This window comes from Panthera tigris, chromosome B1 (assembly GCF_018350195.1).
Source record: "Panthera tigris isolate Pti1 chromosome B1, P.tigris_Pti1_mat1.1, whole genome shotgun sequence".
Classification (NCBI taxonomy): domain Eukaryota; kingdom Metazoa; phylum Chordata; class Mammalia; order Carnivora; family Felidae; genus Panthera; species Panthera tigris.
The window spans coordinates 199,907,519-199,928,347 of record NC_056663.1 but is presented as its reverse complement, the minus strand read 5'-3'; the positions used below and the strand labels follow the sequence as shown (position 1 = coordinate 199,928,347).

Sequence of the window (20,829 nt, the reverse complement as noted above, 5' to 3'; positions counted from 1 at the left end):
CTAAGAAGCAGGACCGATTAACCGTCTGAAAGAACCGGAGGCAGCGTGCGTCCCTCACTCACAACCCCAGCGCATCCAGAGGGGACAGGAGACTAACATGTGGCACAGGCAACGCCACTTGGCTTAGAAACGCTGCCCTTGTCACGCAGCGGGAGGCAGCCACGGCCTGTACCCCACTGGCATGTGCCTCCCGGCCCCTAGCGGGTTGGAACGAAAACAAAGTGCACCGAGCAGGGGAGCAGCACAGGAACAGAACGAACAGCTAGAGCTGGATGAGAAACCCTACCCACCAGAGCCTGGTGGCCCAGTTCTGTCCCGTTTACCTGCAGGATGCATGAGGGCGATGGCACTCTGAGACCCAAGGGAAGGATGCACTATAAACCAGTGGGCCCCAACGGGGGCGGGGGAGGACCCAGCCTCCCAGGGGGACATCTGACGATGTCTGAGGACATTTTTGATGTCACAGTAGCGAGAGGTGCTACTGGCAGCGATGCTGCCTGTCTCCCCTGAGGCACAGGAAGCCCCCCACCCCCCCACAGCTATCTGGCCCCAAGGTCCACAGGGCTACTTTTGGGAGACCCCATTCAACACTATGATTCCATAATCTTTCCTTAAAAATATAAGCTGAAATTCTTAAGTTTATTTATATTAAGAAAGAGTGTATAGGTGTGTGTGTGTGGGAGGGAGGGAGGGAGGGAGAGAGAGAAAGAGAGAGAAAAAGAGAAAAAGAGAAAAAGAGGGAGGGAGGGAGGGAGAATCCCAAGCAGGCTCTACACTCAGCATAGAGCCCAAGACGGGGCTTGAACACACGAACCATGAGATCATGACCTGAGCTGAAATCAAGAGTCAAATGCTTAACTGACTGAGCCACCCAGGAGCCCCTAAGCTAAAAAAATGTTTTCTTAAAAGAATTCTTTTAAGTTTTTTATTTTGAGAGAGAGAAAAAGAGAGCACATGTGAGCAGAGGGGCAGAGAAAGAGGGAGAGAGAGAACCCCAAGCAGGCTCTACAACCAGCACAGAGCCCGACACGGGTCTTGACCCCACAAACCTTGAGATCATGATCTGACTGGAGATCAAGAGTCAGATGCCTGAATGACTGAGTCACCCAGTTGCCCCCCTAAATTAAAATTCTGAAGTACGGTTTTTATTACAGGTTTCTAAACAGAAACCTGGGGTCTTATCTTCAAAATTAGGAAACATTTAAATATAAATCATTTTATTATGCATATAAAGCTTTTTCCTGACGGTGAAAGTCTGTACAAAAATCTTAAGAAGTACGGAAACAAAAGAGGACCATCCATAAATACTATCAATGTTGTGGTTCGTTTCCTTCTATTGTTAAATATGGTAGCTGTTACGGCCCGTGTTCTATTTCAGATACTTTTGAAGAAAACTAGCTTTTTATCTTCAATAACTCTTCCACGGTACAATCTTTTTTGCAAACATCAGTACCGCACTGGTGTGCTGCCAGATTTTGTTACTTTTCATTCATTTATTTTAATTCCGGTACATGAACACGCTGTGCTGGATTAGTTTCAGACGTACATGCAGTGAGTGATTCCACGATGCTGCACGTTACTCGGTGCTAAGCTCACTCTTCACCCCCAGAACCTCTTCTCCGCCCATCTCCCCACGCCCCGCCCCACTAGTGACCACCACTTTGTTCTCTACAGTGGAGAGTCTGCTTCTTGGTCTTTTTCCCTTTGTTCATTTGTTTTGCTTCTCGAATTCCACACACAAGTGAAATCACACGGTCCTTCTCTTCCTCTGACTTGTTTCACTGAGCATCGTACTCTCACGTTCCATCCGTGTCTTTGCAAGTAGCAAGGTTTCATTTTCTACGGCTGAGTGATATTCCACTGCGCACGCCTCGTTTTCTTTACCCGTTCATCTGTCGACGGACACTTGGGCTGCTCCCACAGTTTGGCTACCATAAACAACACCGCTATAAACACGGGGGTGCGTGTATCCTTTCAAGTTAGCGTTTTCATCTTCCGTGGTCATATACCTAGTAGTCCAACTGCCGGATCATACGGTAATTCTGTTTTTCATTTTCTGAGGAACCTCTAACCTGTTTCCACAGTGGCTACGCCAGTTTGCGTTCCCACAATGGTGTAAGAGAGTGCCCTTTTTCTCCACATCCTGGCCAACACCTGTTGTTTCTACTGCCAGATTTTAAGTAACCTTCTGTCTCCCCCTAAACTCCCTTTTAAACTGTTTCCATTTTCATGATAATTTTAAATTATCACAGCTATAAATAATTACGTGAAACCATCCCTGTGTGTAATGCTTTGTCCGTGCTTGTGACTTTCTCGGAACGGGGCTTTCTTTGAATGGTTCTCACAAGCAGAATTAGACACCCATGCCACCTACCACTACTGACGCTCAGGACCGAACTGCCCTCCACAAGGAGTCGTCAACGTCCTACGGGCCGCCATTCGTGCAGCAGTTTTGAAATACTTCTTTTTTTAAACGTACGTGCTGCCTGAGCAAGAAATCCTCAGAGTCCTTAGGACATTAAGGAAGAAATATTCTCCAGCTGATCTAAACTATCAGATCGTTTTGGTCTAGAAGTACTGGTGACGATCATCAGCAAATTATCAGCCAATCCAGGCAGCGCCCATTAAAAGGCCAACGGGCTCGTTGAATGGGCGACTCTTCTTCCAGGCCGTAGAAAGCCCACGGGCTTAGGAAGCAGAACGGGTTGAGCTCATGCCCCTTCCACTCACCAGCTGCGTGACCCGATGGGTCCTTTCGTTTCCGAGCCTTGGTTCATCTGCGCCACGCAGAGGACCCACCCCCAGGAGCAGGTGAGGGCGACTCCTGTCAGCTCCTTCCACCTATTCTGTGCCTACAGCAATGTCTACACAGTGTGGCCTGTGTCGAATCAAGGAGCTGGTCTTCACCACGTCTCCTCTCCGTGGTGAGCGCGCTGCACGAAGCAGGGCCCCGGTGTGACAGTGGACGGCAACGGAGGTGAATGGTGCGACGTTCTGTTTGACAGACCCCAACGCGGAGCCCGCGCCCGGCCTTCTGCTGTGCCACAAAGTGCACACATGCGGGCAGGAGCCACCCCGCCTCCCTTGTTTAAAGAATGTACTTTCAGAAATACTTCTGAAAGAATGTATTCGGAAACCCATACCAACAAGAAATACATGCACACGACTATTAACCGTGCGTCTGGAAAACACATTCCCTTCCCCTCTGACGCAATGGTTAGCAACGCGGGTTGTGTGAGGACAGGGTACCCAGGGCGTATACGCTGAAGATACTCACAAGGCCATGGTCCACTCGGAAGAACGCCATTTGACAGGGTTTATTCAAAAGGTTAGAAAAAGCAATGAAGGCATCTGCAGTATCTAGGTTCAAGATCAACACTGCCGCTATAAAGGACATGCCCTGGACCTGAGGGAAGCAGAGAAGGGGGTTAAACTCACGGTAGCCCCACAGTCTGACCTGCTGTTTCATCCGAAAGAGGAACCGTCAACACCCGCCCTCGTGCCAGAAAGACCCACACAGCCACCCCCCACCCCCACCCGAAGCTGAACCGAGAGCCTCCTGGACCCTGACCTGTCGTCCCTCCTCGGACGGCTCTGTCACATCAGCCGCCTGGCCCACGCCCCTTCAGTCCCCGCCTCCGTCCCCATGAGGACGATAAACGGACCTCCCCCCGCTACACATCTGGCATCTGAAGTACCGTCCTCCCGAATGTAGCGTCCCAGTGCCGTGGGAACATGCATCTAACTTGGTGTGTTAAATCTAAGACCATGCGCACACACGCTTGCTAAGCCACAAAAACGGCAGCAATGGCTTTTAAATGGTTACTGCTTGGGATCTTTTTAATGTAGTGCTAGAAAAAAAAAAAATCACGTGCCCAAAATGAACATCAAACCCAATTAAAATGTGATGAATGCCACAGAGCGGCCGTGTCGGCCGGATCCCTTTACAAGGAAACGGAGGCGACTCCATTTACCACGAGGCTCTCCAACCCCCTCGACCACGACCGAAAGAAAACCTGAAGGCACGCAACCGGACGTTGGCGGCCAAGGTGGGCTGGGCAGCATTCTGACTTTCTTTGTAGAGGAGAACGGGATAAGGTATTGAAACGGTTCACTTACATAACCCACATCCGGTCGATAACAAGTGTAAGCGCCCAAAATACTGTGCAGCGTGTCATGGTACGGACCGCCCTGGAAGGATCGACACACCAAGAACAACACGTGCGTAAGTCTGGTTAGTGCTCACGACGGCGTGTGACAGCGCTGCTTCTCCTGCCGCCGGTCACGCCGGCCGTTCACAGACGACCAAGCAGCGGCCAGGCACGGGGCTAGCAGCTCTCCACGCACAGCGCCACTCAACAAGCGCACGGCCGACCCGCGGCCGACGAGGGAGGCCGCAGACTCAACCCGCAAAGCTGCTCGGAAGAAAGCGGGCAGCTCGGGCGCGAACGCCTCCCGGGGAAACCACCCTTCGCGGGCTCCCGCTGGGTAACTACCTCCCCTGCCCAGTTCAGCGGGCACGCCCGCTCCCCGCCCCAGGGCTCTTCGGGAGTGAGCGCCACCCGCCGTCCCGACCGGCCTCCCTGCCTCCCCTCCCCAGATTCTTTCGCGCGTCTCAGCACGGCAGCGTTAAGAACTACCCTCCAAGAGTCCAGGCCCGCGAGCGACCGTGGTATCCCAGACACCCTCCCGGTTCGGCCATCCCTCCCAGACGTGTGCTGGGGCTTCCGGTCCTCTAGGTGAGCACAGAAGCCAGCACAGAGCCGCGTCTGCCGGAGTCCGTGTGTCCGAAGATGCCGTGAAGGCACCGGCCCGGCCCGCATCCCGCTCTCCCTGCCCGCAGCCACCATGCGGCCTCAGTTAACTCGAGGACTAAAAAGCGTACACGGCGCGTGTGACGAGGAAGTCACTCTACAGGCGACTGCATGTGACTCAGAAAGAACGCCGTGGCCTCGACCATCACATTCCGGCACACAGAAAACGTCAGGTGAAAGAGACACTGCCAAATCACAGGGGAACGAAGGGAGGAATGCCCACGGCAGGAGGGTAAACGAGAGAAGGGGGGCGGGCAGGGAGCTCCCGTGGTGGCACCAAATGCCCCCCTGAACACGGGTGTGGACGGTCACCACCCGAGAAACACCAGAGTGCCACAACGAACTTTCCTTAAAGGTAAATTGGTTCTCACTTAAAGGACTCCCTGCCCTGCCGAATGCTACGTGTCCTTTCTCTGACAAAGATAAGAGCTCCTGATTTTAGAAGCCCGTGCTTTGGCCATCTCCCCACACTCTCCCCCTCCCACTGCCCTTTGCTTTTGTAATATCACGTGTTATAAGTTTCGGAGCTGAGGGAACCACAGACTGAGGACACACCCAGAGGAACCCGGAGGAAAGAAAAAGGCCAACTTCTCTGCCATCTGCCCCGACCCCATCCGAGAGAGATCCCTAAAGCTCGTCTTCTTCGGGACACGTCTCCCTGCACCATGATAATCGCCCAGCGGATCTGTTGAGAAGGCTGAGTCCCCGAGAAAGACTCTGGGAGATCACTGTGGGTCACCGGCCCTGGGAACGCCGGCCGTCCGCGTCGGCAAGGCGCCAGCACCTCCCGGGCCCCGTCCCGGCGCGCCCACCGCCCTTCTCAGCTACGCTGCAAGTGCGTCTCAGCACTGCCCTGACACTCCCCTTCCTCCAGGGTGTGGGCTCGTGCATCGGCCACAGCAGCCAGGAGGCGGTAAGCAGGGGCCGCAGCACCGAACTCCATGCTCTCTGTTCGATCCTCCAGCGAGGTTCTCTCCCGGGGGAAGCGGAGATCCCCTGCACCATCCGCTCTCCGATGCTTCCCTTCTACTCCTCCTTCTGCCCGGAATGTCTTGCCCATTCTCTGGTCCCTACCCCAAGCACAGCCTGAGAGCCCCTCCTCGGTGACCCGGTTCCCGACACCTCCCCCACGCCCTGGCTGCAGCTCCCCCGTGCTGGGACACACCCAGGTTTCTGCAAAGCCCGTGGGTCTCTAATGTCTACACCTGCATGCCGGGCTCACTCCAGGTGGCCGGTGAACCATGTGTTCTGGATCCCTAGCGTGTGCATGGCACGATCCTAGAAATGGACCTGACAGAAGGGGATCGGGGATTCCCAGGTGGCTCGGCAGGCCCCAAGGTGAGTGCATGGAGGAGGCCGGGGACACGTGTGGAAGCTGGTGCAGCGACCCACGAAGGATGGGCATCTGCACCAAGTAAGGGTGGCGGGAACACAGGACAGATTCGAGGGTATTTCAGAAGCAGAACTGGCAAAAGCCGTAACAGACTGGATACGGGAGGGTCCAACAAGCCCCCCAGGTAAATGCTGTCAGAAGAAGAGGCCTTCTGTTCCAGAATCCACTGCTGGCAGCCCTGCGTCCCGTCTTTGCAAATTCAGAAGCCCACGGGAAAGCCCCACTGGTCTCTTTCCTGCCATCCAAGAGAATACTGCATCCTGGCTCCCGTGGCTGGCTTCTATACCCAGTGGTGTCACACTGTCCTGGGCCATCTGCTCAGAAGCCCACCCTCACTGCCACCCGCGGCTGCCAAGGACCTCTGCAGCCGCCCTGCCCCGCCCCACACCCCAGGCTCGACCACACCGGATCACGTCCTGAGTGGTGCTGTGTGCGGCCCCAGAACCGAAGCAGCACCAGGGGAAGCTGTCGGACAGAACAGCACACGGGGCCCTTCCCGTGCCACACCTACCGAGGCCTCCATAAATACATTTCCAAAGGAGGCCAGAACGGCCTTTAAAAGCAGGGACGTGGCCATGCTAAATGTCTGTTGGAAAGAACCAGTTCCCCTTATTGGTGAAGTCGAAACGTATTGACGTGACACTGCCCTCCCCCCACTCCCCCTAAAATCCCCTAGTATTTTCAAACTTGATTACAAACATGTACGGTTTGGCGTCTATGACGTTTAGATGAAACATACTTAAAGCAACAAATTACCACCACTTACTTGCTGGAAAATGCAAAGATTCGGAAACGTTCTAGAAATGTCCAGTTTAATAAGCTCCAAACTGGCTTCTCTGTCCGCTGCTGAAAAACCGGCATCTATCAAAAGATCAAGAGTCACGACACCTGTCAGGGGCAAGCAAGTGCGAGAATCAGAAGGCTCTGAAGCTTTACAGGGATCAAACAGGGGAGCTGCTCTGCACAGGGACAGGGGCCGAAATGCAGCGTGAGCCAACAGACTCCACTCTGGGCTTCCAACAGTTTGTGGAGTTTCTTACTGAAGAGCAACGTCTCACAGCCCCATCTGATGCTAGGTCATCATTAGGTATCTTCCAGGGTCTGAAATCAAAACCTGACTTGGTGTTACCTTACGTCAACAAGTGGGAGGGACAAACGAAGGACGATACACCAATGGCTCCAGGCCCGGGAAACAACAACACACGTTTACATGGTCTCCAGCATCGCTGGTGGGAACTCAGCCTGTGCGGCAGTTACCGCGGGGCACATTCTCGTGTTCCGTTTCTAAGAAATGTTTACGGATGACTAGTTTCGTATTTTCTGAACTCCAACACTCATAGTACGCAAAAAACCACGACAAGGTACTAGTTAACCAACCGAAGTCATCATTCCTGTGCATCACGGAAATTCCAGAAGCTCGTGTGGCAAACGTGCAGTGCCCCATCTCCCTGGGGTAGTTCCCATAATCCTGCATGAGGCAACCCTGGCCCAGCCCTAGGGGCCAGCCTGCCAGAAATCACGTGAACAGTGAATCAAGGAAACCCCCCGGTTAGGACCGGCCCTCTTGAACGTCTGGACACAAACACCCCGCAGGAACTGGTAAATGCTTTCTCCTAAACGTTGTTTCTTCAACTTGTTTGCTCTAAAAAAAATCCCTTTTCCTGTGAAGTTTTTTTGTAAATTTGCACCAACCACCATGCCTGTTAAGTAAACTCTGTTGGTTATGTAACAAATAAGGACACACGTAATTGACCAAGGTGGCCCGCGGGACTCAGAGCCACATATACCTTCGTTCTCCGCTTCGGAGCCTCCTGTGCTGAAGGACCGCCACCTCTCCTTGGCTCGGGCAAGACAGATGTCAAAGAGCTCTGGAAGAGAAGCCTCCGGGTAAGTGTCACATGCACATGGGAGTATGTCTCCTCACGGGAACCAGAGAGGACACTGCTGCCTGTTCAACCACAGAGTGCACACCCATTCAGCCACGTACACAAGTCCCCCCAACGCGGCCAACGACACCACCAGGTACTAAGAAAGAACACACGATAGACCACTGTGCGTGGCGTCTACTTAAATTACACAACCCACCCATACAATGCTTTCGTGTCGGACTTGTTTGTGGGTCTAGTGCCTCTAGCAGGGTGAGCTCCTCGGGGGCGAGACCACAAAGGTCTTTCGCTCATTATGCGTCCAGAGCAAACGGCGCCGGGACAGACACAGATCAATAATACAGTCAATGGGTATCTGACCGATGGAGGGGGGTAGAGACCAGCGGAAACCCATCTGGTTCCAGACAAGGACAAGATGAAACCGCTACCCTCCACGGCCCAGCCTTCCTAATCTTGCTGCCTGAAGCGGGGGGGGGGGGGGGGGCAAGCAAAACGGGCAGAAGCTTCAAAACCTATAGGTTCTTGCTGGCGGGGCACCACCAGGATGAGTCCCCACAAGGCAGGCTCCAAATCGCCCGGTCCCGGTGCTGCCCGGCCATCCACGTCCGGATCACGGATGGGCACCAACGGATCACTAAGACTTTACCTGCAGCTACCCAGAGAACTTCTGTGACCTTATTTTCCCCACCGTTACCTGCAGAAAATAAGGCAGACCACCACCTCTGCCTTCCAGACGGCACATGCTGTTTTATTAAAATATAAGCCGAGAGTTGTAGTTACCAGTATGATGCTCCAACAGGTGAGATCTTGATTAATGACCTTTCTCCAGCCCCGTCAAAGATCTGAGAGCCAGCATGCTAGGGGGCCGGGGCAGAAAAGGGTATGACTGTGAAATGTAACTTCACCCTATCATCATTAGACAGGAGAGTGTAGGGAGCCTCGGCCTGCTCTCACTTTCCAGGAGGGGGACCCAGCTTCGGTCACGGTAGCAGAAGACAGAAGAGAACGGCCGCGTGGCCCCTGAGCACAGGGAGCCCCTTCCCAAATGAGGTATGTGACAGTTAAAGCACAGACGCCAGCAGACTCACGGGAGGATGGGTCAAAGGGTCAGGGTTTTAAAAAATATGATCTCCGTGGCTTTACTCCTGTGTCTACGGGGACGAGGGAGACAGAAAACACACCTTCTTCCCAAATCCAATTTCAGAGCTCAAGCCTGACTTCCTAACAGCGGATTACTTCCCTAATAACTAGTATCACACTGACTTCCAGTTAAGTGTCCAGTCTCACAACCACAACCTTTAAGAGCAAAACTCCAGGCCTTCCCAACTTGGGAACGCGGGCTTCAGAGTCAGGCAGGGGACAGCCTCCGCCACACATGAGCGTCTGGGGCACAGGATGGCCGTCAATGCTCTGTAAGACGTGCAAGCAAAGAGTCTAATGTGATGTCCGGCCTGGACAACTGGAATTCACGACCATCTGTGTTCTTACACTGGCTTAAATATTCAGTAAAACGAAGACCAGGTAGAGCCCAATAGTTGGCATTCGTTCATTCAATGCACCTGTCGTGTGCAGAGCGCTGGGCTGGGCACAGGTGACAGAGTGGAGAGCATGACAGGCGGGACCCCAGCTTCCTGAGCACCAGCTCTGGCGGAGGCCACGGACCCTAGGCAGCTCCTCAAGAAAGATGCGATTTAGGGGCGCCTGGGTGGCGCAGTCGGTTAAGCGTCCGACTTCAGCCAGGTCACGATCTCGCGGTCCGTGAGTTCAAGCCCCGCGTCAGGCTCTGGGCTGATGGCTCGGAGCCTGGAGCCTGTTTCAGATTCTGTGTCTCCCTCTCTCTCTGCCCCTCCCCCGTTCATGCTCTGTCTCTCTCTGTCCCAAAAATAAATTAAAAACGTTGAAAAAAAAATTAAAAAAAAAAAAAAAAAAAGAAAGATGCGATTTAAGTAAAATGAGCCAATAGCAACATTTAGATAAACTTTCAAGGTATGTAACTGATTAATTAGCTGTGTAGCCTAATCTGTTCTGATATGGTCCACGGAAGACTCTAATTCAAATAAAATCTACCCAGGCATCAACGAAAACCAGACACACACAGTACCCTGTACCACAATCGGCCGTTGAAAGAGTTGAGAAAATTTTCAAGAATAAGGACCCGGATAATCACTCAGCAGTTTGTCCACACCTCTACCTCCGGGGAAGCTTTTAACAAATCAGTTGCTACAAGTTAAATGTTACACATCATCTTCTCACATGAAGAAAGTAGAGTTTTGGTTGGTATGGGTTGGCCAAAAAGGGAGCCTTGAGGACATCACTATATACAGAAACCAGTAACCATCCACTGCCTGGCCAAGGCCACGATCATGGAGAGAAGATGAAAGTCTTGCAATATTAAAAAAAAATAAATAAATAAAGGCAATAAATAAATAACACGAGCCCTAGCTACACAGAGAAGATCCAAATTAATCTGTTTTCAACTCCAATGTCTTCAACAGGGTAAAAACCGCCACCGTCAATTGCACAGGCACTTCCTGGGCACCAATACAAAGACGACGAGGAAGCAGCTCCGGTCTCAGCAGCTGAGATCGCAGCCAGGAGAAAGGGAAGAAGTAGAGACCACCATCGATCAAGCACGTAATCTCAAGTCTCTGAGCTCCTGGCGTCCATGGCCCGCTGCGCGCACAGTCTCACTGGGCGATGGGCTCAGAGCGGAAGGGAGCCCACTGGGCGCCGCTGACGGAGGACAAGGGCCAGTGCACCACACAGGGCATCCAGCGAGACAAACAGCCCTGAGAGAGGGGAGTACGCATCTCGAGGTCTCCTCTGGCACAAGCTACCGGTGCCTCAGGGGCCCCTGCGCACAGCAGCCGTCCCTCTAAGGTGCCTGGAACAAAATGCTGCAAAAAACCAACAATCCCCCAAACAGGATGCCTCCATAGAAACCCTGTCATGTGCCCATCAAGACGTGCTGTCCACAGGACTCTGACATGCCCCAGCCCGCCGATGCTCTGACACCCTGTCTGTCCAGGGAGGAGGACCGGTATCGGGAAGAAGGCAGTTGTTTGCTCTGAACTACCAGGTAACTGAAGCAGCTAGGAGTGACCCCGGCCTCCCGGAGGACGGTCCCCAGGCCTCTCACAAGACACGGCTTCACGGCTGCCTTTCTTCCTAACAGGCCAAAGGGGACAGGAGAAGCCAGAAGGCTGGGGGTGGAGGCTGGCGGGGGTATGACAAATGGATTCTCCAAGCCTGGGACCACGCAAGCTACTCACCATGGGTGATGTTTAACTCGTTGCCAATGGCTAAGCTCCAGACTTTGCCTCTCACACTGGGAGGGATTCCCTGCCACCATAAATCTCGAACTTTTCTAGAGCACCACCTGGACAAAAATGGAAGCATGAAATTAGGAGTTTGTTCTCAATGAAGAAATCTGTCTGCCCGTGTGCCTAGCCCCAGACCACGAGAGCGGGGGATGCACAGTCACGTGGTACAGCCCCTGCCCTCAGGGAGCCTGCAGCCCAGGGTTCCAGAGGCCAGGAGATCAACAACTGGCTTCCGCTGGGCAATGGCTGTGACGGGTGTGCCACGGCCCCCGCATGAGCAGGAAGGGCGCTGCAGCTCAGGGGACCTGGGTGCTATTCTGGAGCTGAACCCCGAGTGACCAGTAGCAGGTGAAGCAAACAGAGGCTGGGAAGGGCTTTCTGAGTGGAAGGCACAGCGGCAAGAAAGAGCCTGGCCGGCTGCAGGAACTGCCGACGGCTGGGCACGGTGTGGGGGTGCCGGGAGGCACGGCCGCAGAGCCGCAGGGGAGGGGACCCCGAGAACCCCGTGGCCGGCCACCGCACTGCTGCGCACCGGCCACCCGGGTAATGAGCTGCCAAACTCCACCGGCCACGGAGACTCTGCTAACCCAGAACGTTCGGAACCGCACAAAGGCGCTGAGGTCCGCTGGCCGCGACGGACACGCTCTGCCAACACACCGGACAAACGTAAAGTGCCAAAGACTCCCCAGGCGCCTCTCAATGCAGCGCCGGCTGGTGCTGCAGGAACCGGGTCTGCATCCCGCTCCACCCACGCCCGCGGAGCCCAGAGCAGATCGCCCCTCTCTGACCCCGTAACGTCCCCGCTAACACCTGGATGGTGAAACCCTCCCCTCCAGGGGCCGTACTGAAGATTAAGGGGGACGGAGCACAGAGGTACCCGGCACAGTGCCTGGAGCCCCCCCGGCGAACTGAATGGCAGCTGTCATATATATAACGCACGCATCTAGATCACGTCAAGCATCGGACAGCGCGGCGCGGACGGGGAGGGGCGGTTCTGCAGCCCCAGGGCTCTGAGCACCTCAAGCCTTGTTACTGGGTCCAGCCCAGAAAAGCAGGCTCTGGGAACAGCTTGTTTACCTAGTAGACATGCTCAACGGCCATCTGACCCCGTGATGAGAGCGAGTAACACCCGGGGAAGTGCCAGAAGCAAGTCAGTCCCCAACATCCCGCCACACGGTTCAGTGGGAAGGGACAAGAGCTGAAGGGAAATTCGCATCCAAGCTCCCCGGCATCCCGGCTAACGGGCTGAGGCCCGAAAGGAGGCACCGGCCTCTGTGCGTGGCCCTGGGACTGCTGTCCCGTTTCCGTTCTGAACACGCAGGAAGAAAAGATCTACAGCTGCCCCTCTGCTGTTAAGATGACTGCAGCCGCCAGACTCTGCTGGGTACTGGCCAGTGGGGGGTGTCGTCAGAGAAGACCCGGTCCCCATCTTCAGAAAGAGGACTATCGACACGTGAGCACACGGATGCAGCAGACCCAGGGGTCTTCTACAATCACCTGGGCAGGGAAGTTTTCCCCAGGGAAGTCTCAGCTTTAAAGAATGAAGACGTAGTTGGATGAGGAGTTACAGGGCAAGAGCACTCTAGGCAAAGGACATGGAACATGCAAAGGCCCTGCGGCTCCCTAAGAAAAGGGCTCATCAAGGAAGGAGAGCTGGAAGGTGAGCCTACGGATAAAGCAGCGGGCCATCTCACAGAGGAATTCACACTGTTCGCGGAGTAGCAGGAAGTCACGGACACTCTCTACAGGGAGGGACACAGACCTGGGCTTTAGAAGATCCCTCTGGCTACTGAGCACAGGACAAACTGGGGGTTAGGTGGGGGCTGTCACGGGGTCCAGGCAAGGATCGACAGGACGCGGCCGAGGCGGGGAGGGAGACTCCAGGCCACGCAAACATATTAGGTAAATTCGCCGAGGGCTGTGACGGGAGCTACAGTGAACAGCACCGCCAGCTACAGGTGACAGAGAGAAGCGCCTGGTGGCCTAGCAGCCCGACCACCGCCGCGGCTTACATTGTCTCCCAGTTAGGCAAAACCTCGTTGTTCCAGGTGAGGACGGCGTTCCCGATGCTCTCCTCCAGGCGGCACCTCTCCTCCAGCTGCCTCCTCCTCCGCTGGGCCTCCTTCAGCTCTGCCGACCGCGACCGGAAGCAAGAACAGAGCACCTGTTAACTGACACCCACCCTGTTCGCGCTGCGTGACTTCCCTCGGGGTCACGCTGCGAAGCCACCACAGGCCTCTCTCTCTAGACCCGTTTCAGGCTCACGGAGTTTCAAGAGCTCAGGTGTCACCCATCTCTTGGGAAGCTTTTCAGGCAGAGCACACGTACGGAGGCGGTACTCACGTGAGAACACAGTTCACCCATCAAAGAAAGAAACCCGTGAAATCCACCGCCTGGTCAAAAACGGGAACATTACCGGACCACCAGACGCCCGTGGCCCCTGCCCGATGCCCTTCCCAACAGAAGCCCCAGCCTCGCCCCCCTCCTGGTGTGTAAGCAGCCCCCCTGAGAAATACCCTGCATCTTAACCGACACATACTTTCTTGTGTTTTTTTATGGTGGTAAAACACCCAAAACAAGATTTACATCTTAACCATTTTGCACGTAGGATCAGTGGCATTGAGTACGTTCACGCTGTTACGCAGCCATCGCCATCGTCCGTCTCCAGAACTTTCCCGCCTTCCCACAATGAAACGCCACACCCGTTAGACACGGACTCCCGTGCCCTCCTCCCCCGGCCCCCACGTTTCTACTTCCATCTGTGTGTCCTTCAGTGAGTAGCCTCTTTCGCTGAGTGTAACGCCCTCCAGGTTCGTTCCTGTGGTAGCACGCCTCAGAATGCCCTTCCTTCTTACGGCTGAATTAATATTCCACTGTATGGATGGGCCACATTTTGTTGATTACGTATACTTTTCAAACATGCTGGACTCTTAGGGATTTTAAGTCTTGCAAGGGATTTTATCAAATCCAATCACATCTTCTTGTAAATAAGGAAAAGAGAGCCCAGGGAGGAGAGGAAGTCTGCGCATCACCAGTGGCTGAAGCTTTCTCCAAACCACTTTCACCCTGCACGGTCTCTTTCCTTGGGTAAATTCTATTACCTTGAATAAAGCTACCGGGAACGGACGGTTAGTAGAAACATACACTTTTGATGGAACATTATAAACTTCAAAACATTAAGACATTTCCCAAGGTTCAGGATGTAGGGCTCCAGGAGGTACAAAAATCTCCAGAAAGACGCAAAGTCTTGTGCTGTCTTACACAACCGACACGCAAGAATCCCGTTACCTCGTTTTTTGGCCTGAACCACCATTTCTTCATACTGCTGCCTGTGTTTCTGGGCTTCTTCAGCTGGCTTCGCTGGGAGATTTCTTGACAGAAAATAAACAGTTTTCACCATTTTAAATAGCAAACAAAAGTCGTTGAAAAACAAAGCTTTCAGAATTACTTGCTAAAAAAAATGACAAATTCAAAGACCAAAAAACTACATTTGTTACAAAGACACAACAATTTCGTAAACTAAACATACTTTTAGACGCTAACACAAGCTCACTGTGAACAACCTGAAGTACAAAGATCACTAGAAAGAAAAGAACAATTGCCCACGGTCCCAATAAACACTTCACCTTTTGGAATTTTTCACCCCAGTCTCCAAAGCAACTGTGAGCTGACAACGCACTAGTAACCGTCACGGTCACTGTGAACCAGGGGCCCTCCGGAAGGGTGGCACGTGTACGAACACGTTCCTGGGCCAGTTTCTCAGGGGCACAAGGTCTGTTCGTATCCGCTACTGGCTCATCTGTTTGGTTTCTTACACACAAATGTGCACCACAGTTCTGAGCACCTGCATGGGGTGTGCAACTTCGAATCCTGGGTAAAAACACTAAAACGCAGGCTCCTTCAGGAAAGTGCGGGAGAATCTGCTGGCCCTTGACAAGTGGGAGGCGGCAAGGTCTGGCTGGTGCACCCCGTGTTGGGGCACATTCGGAATGAGCCACCGCCCTGCTGCAGGAGGGCACGGTGCTGTCTCCCGGAGGCCACCGTTCTGGGAACACCGCGGGAGCGGTGATCCTCAGTGGGCTCTTTCCACGTCTCTGTCCACCTTCCTCATCCGGCACTTCAGGGCTTCTCTCCCCGTCCACGACATACCCACCAATTCCAAGGACCACGAGTTAACATCAGAAGACGCATTTCTTCTTTGGATTTTATCAGTTTTAAATTTCAGAATGGGCGGGGACCCAAGGGACCGCTGCTCTACAGTCTCTCTTTCTCCCTCTTTTCACAGCTGAGGGATCTTTCTATTCAAGCGCAGTGTTCCACGGAAGCTCGATACTGAAGCGAGGTGAGCTGCGGCCTGTACCTCCCTAAGGTCTCCAAGTGTGGTCTGTAAACCCGTCCTCAAAACCGATCTCATCCGTGCAGGGACACCAGAGGCCCAGAGAGAGGCGGGCCTGGTGAGATCGCTGCAGCCCGTGTGCTGCAGATCCCACAGAACCCAGCAGGCCAGTCCAGGACCTGTCCCACAGGACTGGGGCGCCCCTGCAACGCCGCCTGTGCGCTACGTACACTTCCCGGGGTTCTGGCAGTTACAAGCTGGTCCACAATTTACAATAGCTACTTAAGTATTTCTAAACGCTGAATTAAAATGAAAAACCACTTGAATGGAAAACCCGGAGTCAGAATTTCTGTGTTAAAGGACAGTTTTCCAGAGAAGTTCTTTTATTATTATTATTATTATTATTATTATTATTATCAGAGAACACATGTCAATGTAGGGAATAGAGAGGAAATGAGGAAATGAGCATTTCTAATATGAAATATGGCTTACTCTTCTCCCCTCTGGTGCCCCCGGCCCTTTTCTAGTGTAAACTGTACTCATCTACTAAAGCAAACATTCTAGAGAGTCTTTTAAGACTCACGCTGGTCTCGGGGCGCCTGGCTGGCTCAGTCAGTTGAGCGTCCGAATTCAGCTCAGGTCATGATCTCACCCGTTCCTGAGTTCAAGCCCCACGTCGGGCTCTGTGCTGACAGCCTAGAGCCTGCTTCAGATTCTGTGTCTGCCTCGCTCTCTGCCCCTCCCCTGCTCACGCTCTCTCTCAAAAGTAAGTTAAAAAAAAAAAAAAAAGAAAGAAAAGAAAAAGACTCACGCTGGTCTGTCTTCCAGGATGAGTGCGGTGGTAGAAAGTGGCTCAAAATCAAGATTCTTCCTCACATTCTGCTTCGGAGAGGGCGGCTTGCTAGGTCGTCCAGCCTTGTCTTCATATTCCTGGAACAAAGAAACAAGGGATACCTGTGGGCCTGGCCAGCTCAGGTGTCATGACGCCCTTCCGAAGGCGAGAAAGCTGTTTTGTAATCAAGTCTTTCACGTGATTTTGAGGATAATGCACCGAAACCACTTCCTTTTCAGAAGAGCCACCCACTAAAGGGGTCCCACAGCCCCGTGGGGAGAACCGTGCCCCTCCCCCGCGCCGGTGGGGGAGCCGCCGAGGACCGCCATCCCAGCAGCCCCTTTAGAAGGGCCCACGAGCCACCTCGGGTGTCCTCTGCTTCTCCTGGGTTAAGAGGCGTATCTTCCGGCTTCTGAACAACGTCAAGTTGTACTGATGATTGCAGTGGCCGCTGGGAAGCTCAGAGCCAGGGCAACAGCCAACTCCGGCACCCATCTGATCCCCTGGCTTCATCTCCTATACCCACTCCCGACCGAAACCTCAAACCCACTTTCTTTTGTCTCATCGCGTTTGATGTATTTTTGTTGGCTTTAAATCGCTTCTGCGATGGAAGAGGTTAAAACTTTTTTGCAGAAGATGAAAACGCTGTTTCACTTCACGTACATATTTTTTTAACTGAAATCCAGGTGACACAACGTTATATTAGTTTAAGGTGTACAACGTACCAACTCCGCAGACAACTCTGTGTATTATGCTGTGCTCACCTCCCGTGCAGCTACCGCCTGTCCCCACACAGCACTAGGACAGGAGCACTGACTCTACTCCCCGTGCTGCGCACTTTGTCCCCATGACTTACTCGCTCCACAGCCGGAAGCCCGCATCTCCCTCTCCCCTCCAGCCATTTTCCCACCCCCACCCCCTCCCCTCTGGCCACCACCAGTGTGGCCTCTGCATTTACAGATGTTTCTGCTCGTTGTTTATTCTTTTGCTCTTCACATTCCACACATGAGTGAACTCATCTGGTATCTGTCTCTCTGACTCATTTCACTTAGCATAACACCCTAGGTCCATCCATGTTGTTGCGAATGCTGTTTCATTTTCTTTTTTTTAATTTTTTTATAATATTTATTTTTTGAGAGAGAGACAGAGTGCGAGCGGGGGAGGAACAGAGAGAGAGGGAGGCACAGAATCCGAAGCGGGCTCCGGGCTCCAAGCTGTCAGCACAGAGCCCGACGCGGGGCTCGAACTCATGAACCGTGAAATCATGACCTAAGCCGAAGTCAGACGCTTAACCGACTCAGCCACCCAGGCGCCCCTGTTTCATTTTCTTAAAAGCAGAAACATAAAACAATTCTTTAACACCTTTGTATGAAGCCATCACTGCAAGTTGTTACATAAATATTTGTGCCATGAACAGCCTCTCAACCCCTGGGTAACTAATCTGTCCCACGGACTGCAACCACAAAAGCTTAGTCACGTCTGGTGACCCACATTCCAAATGCCCAAACAGGAGAGTTCAGGACAGTCAAGCAAGTTGGCACCAAGGAGTCCGGTTTCTGATATAGCGCTCGCGGGTACCCTTAGCCCTCCACAAAACAGGAAAAAAAAAAAAAAAAAAAAAAAAGAACCAATACTTTCTCATTGCCTATTATAGACGAGGCTCCCGGGACCCTCACTTAAGGAAAGACAATCTAATTGGTACGACAGGACAAACAAATGAATAGTTAACCTAAGACTTAACACCCATTCCAGATAACAGAGGCAGTATCCCAAGTGGAAAGCAATTAACTGCTAAATGAATTTTATTAACAGCTGCCAAGGAGGGTGTTACTGGTAAAATTATTTGGCAAACGACTCTTCTCTCAGCTAGAGAAGCCTATAGAGGCTTCTAAAAAGTGGAGAGGAAAATTTCTTTCCTCAAACTACGTAAGCTATGAGAAGAGAGTGCACGGAGAGGCAGGTGGGTGGGGCTGTTCTGTACGTCTGGATGGACAAGATTAGATGACATCACTGTCTACTCTAACTTAAAATGGTTCCATTAAAATACTAAAACGACTTCTGCCTGCCCAGACCGAGAAAACAGACTCACTTTTTCATCGATTCCACATCTGATCACGTGCGGTTTCGGGCACTCGGCTGCAATCTAACATGACGGCCAGGCACTGGAAGCTTCAAATCTAGCACCTGGATGCCCAAATCTTGAGTTCCGCGGACAATCTACCAAAAGCTGTATGTTAAGAAAGATTCTGAGGCATGCTGCATTTTAACAAGAATTAGTAACGAATGCCCTGTAAGGTCCTATCTGGTGACCATGGTCTAGTGACCTATATGCCAAGGCCAAAAACGATAAGCCCCAAGTTAAATGTCCCAGAACGTGGACACCCGTTTCCATTTGCTGTGTGTGCTTTACACACACTGTGTCACTTTATCTCGGTAACAATCTCCGTGGCAAGGCTCCCCCCCCCATTTTATAGATAGGGTAACTGAGGCTCAAGGTGAAGTGACTTACCCCCAAACACACAGCCGGCAAGGGGCTGGGGCTGGCCACTCCGCCACTCTGTGCCAGCCCAATCTCTTTTTGACTATACTTAAACCGGTGTGCAGCTTTAGAGGGAAAAGGCTACTTGGCTTAAGTGTGGCCTCTGGAGGCAGACAGGTACGGGAGCAAATTCACCACCAATACCCAGCCGTGGCTTCAGGCAGAACTTAGAATCCCTGAGCTTCGTGTCCACATGTGCAAAAAGGGAAACCGTACTGACCAGACAGCGCTAAGGAACAAGGAGAGGCTTGGTGCAGAGAAAGTTCTCGATAAAGGGCAGCCCTGGTTGCTGAGTACCATTATCCTTAGCCCTGAAACAAGTGCATAATGCACACGCGCGCGCACACACACACACACACACGCGCACACACACACACACACACACACACCCCACCTCTAGGGCCAAGCAACCAAGTCTACAAACAGCACAGATACAAAAAACAGTAGAATTAACCAAACGCCTTGATGCATAACCAAAAAACATCAGATCTCTTCAGTTAGCGCTCAGAAGCTCTTTACAGCAAGTGGAAACAGACGTTAATGAGCCAAACGCTTGGTGAGAATTTTACACACACAGCAGAACTTGGCCTTCACGCCAGCCCTCGGAGGAGCCGCCTCCGTCCCCAGGCCACAGAAGGGAAGGTGGAGACCCAGAGCCGTCAATGACCGGCCCAGCCAGAGCAGAGGAGCTGGGGTCAGAAGTCAAGCCTCGGGTTCTGCAGTCACACTCGCCACCACTCTCCGGAACTCAGGCGAGCCACTCACGGACATGATGCAGAAGTAATTTAATCATTCGTATCCCGTCCAACCATGACAGCAACCTGTAATACCGAATTAAGGGCAGGTGCAGGGCAAACACTTTTCTGTTTTAGTCACATAGAGCACTGCATGATTTAAAAAAAAAAAAAAAAAATGAAGAGGCCTGTCCTGCCCATACTTGAAATCCCAGGGAAAGCCTTTCTAGAAGGATATAAATGGCGTCAGCAACGGTTTACAGGTCACGTGCTACGCCCTGTTCCTCCAGAAGTTCACACAGAGGTGTCTACAAGAAGCTCATTTTCCAAACGAGATGGACCGATCTGAGAAACTGAGGACTACTGCTCTTTTTTGCTGCCTGACCACCGCCACGTGGGGCACATGCACGGTCCCGAGAAGGGCCCGTCCCAGCGGGCTCCGCCTCAGGGCCCAGCGCCCCCATCTGGCCGAGGCTGACATCTAAGGATGTGAAGGAGCAGACGCGCACACTGGCCAAGACGGGCCTGGCTCCCTCACAAATTGGTGTGATCCCAACAGACTCAGGAGGCACTGCCCAGGTACATTCTGTGACAGTCAATAACATCCCAAGAATTCCTGAGTCTAAAGGACTTGCTCTGGACCTACCTGAGGATGTCTACCATTTAATTAAGAAGGCTGTTTCTGTCTGAAGGCGTCTCGAGAGGAACAGAAAGGATAAGGATGCTAAATTCCTACTCATTCTTTTTTTAAAAAATTTTAAATGTTTCATTTATTTGAGAGAGAGAGAGAGACAGAGAGAGAGAGAGACAGAGAGAGAGCATGAGCAGGAGAGGGGCAGAGAGAGAGAGACACGGAATCCAAAGCAGGCTCCAGGCTCTGAGCTGTCAGCACAGAGGCCGACGTGGGGCTCGAACCCACGAACCGTGAGATCATGACCTGAGCTGAAGTCGGACGCTTAACCGACTGAGCCG

The 20,829-nt window shown here is 52.7% G+C and overlaps 1 protein-coding gene across 5 annotated transcripts in view; it reads right to left on the bottom strand.

Moving 5' to 3' along the window:
- TBC1D14 (TBC1 domain family member 14) overlaps nucleotides 1–20,829 on the bottom strand; it is a 106,843-nt gene that overhangs the window by 14,894 nt on the left and 71,120 nt on the right. For 3 of the 5 annotated variants that reach the window (XM_042985015.1, XM_042985016.1, XM_042985020.1), the window contains 8 exons: nucleotides 16,564–16,682; nucleotides 14,705–14,787; nucleotides 13,429–13,546; nucleotides 11,366–11,472; nucleotides 7,995–8,075; nucleotides 6,974–7,068; nucleotides 4,120–4,191; nucleotides 3,278–3,406 (listed from right to left, as the gene is read on the bottom strand). In XM_042985015.1, coding sequence (XP_042840949.1) covers nucleotides 3,278–3,406; nucleotides 4,120–4,191; nucleotides 6,974–7,068; nucleotides 7,995–8,075; nucleotides 11,366–11,472; nucleotides 13,429–13,546; nucleotides 14,705–14,787; nucleotides 16,564–16,682 — 804 coding nt within the window. The remainder of the gene's footprint in view (nucleotides 1–3,277; nucleotides 3,407–4,119; nucleotides 4,192–6,973; nucleotides 7,069–7,994; nucleotides 8,076–11,365; nucleotides 11,473–13,428; nucleotides 13,547–14,704; nucleotides 14,788–16,563; nucleotides 16,683–20,829) is intronic. The other 2 variants (XM_042985018.1, XM_042985019.1) reach the window with 2 other exon arrangements.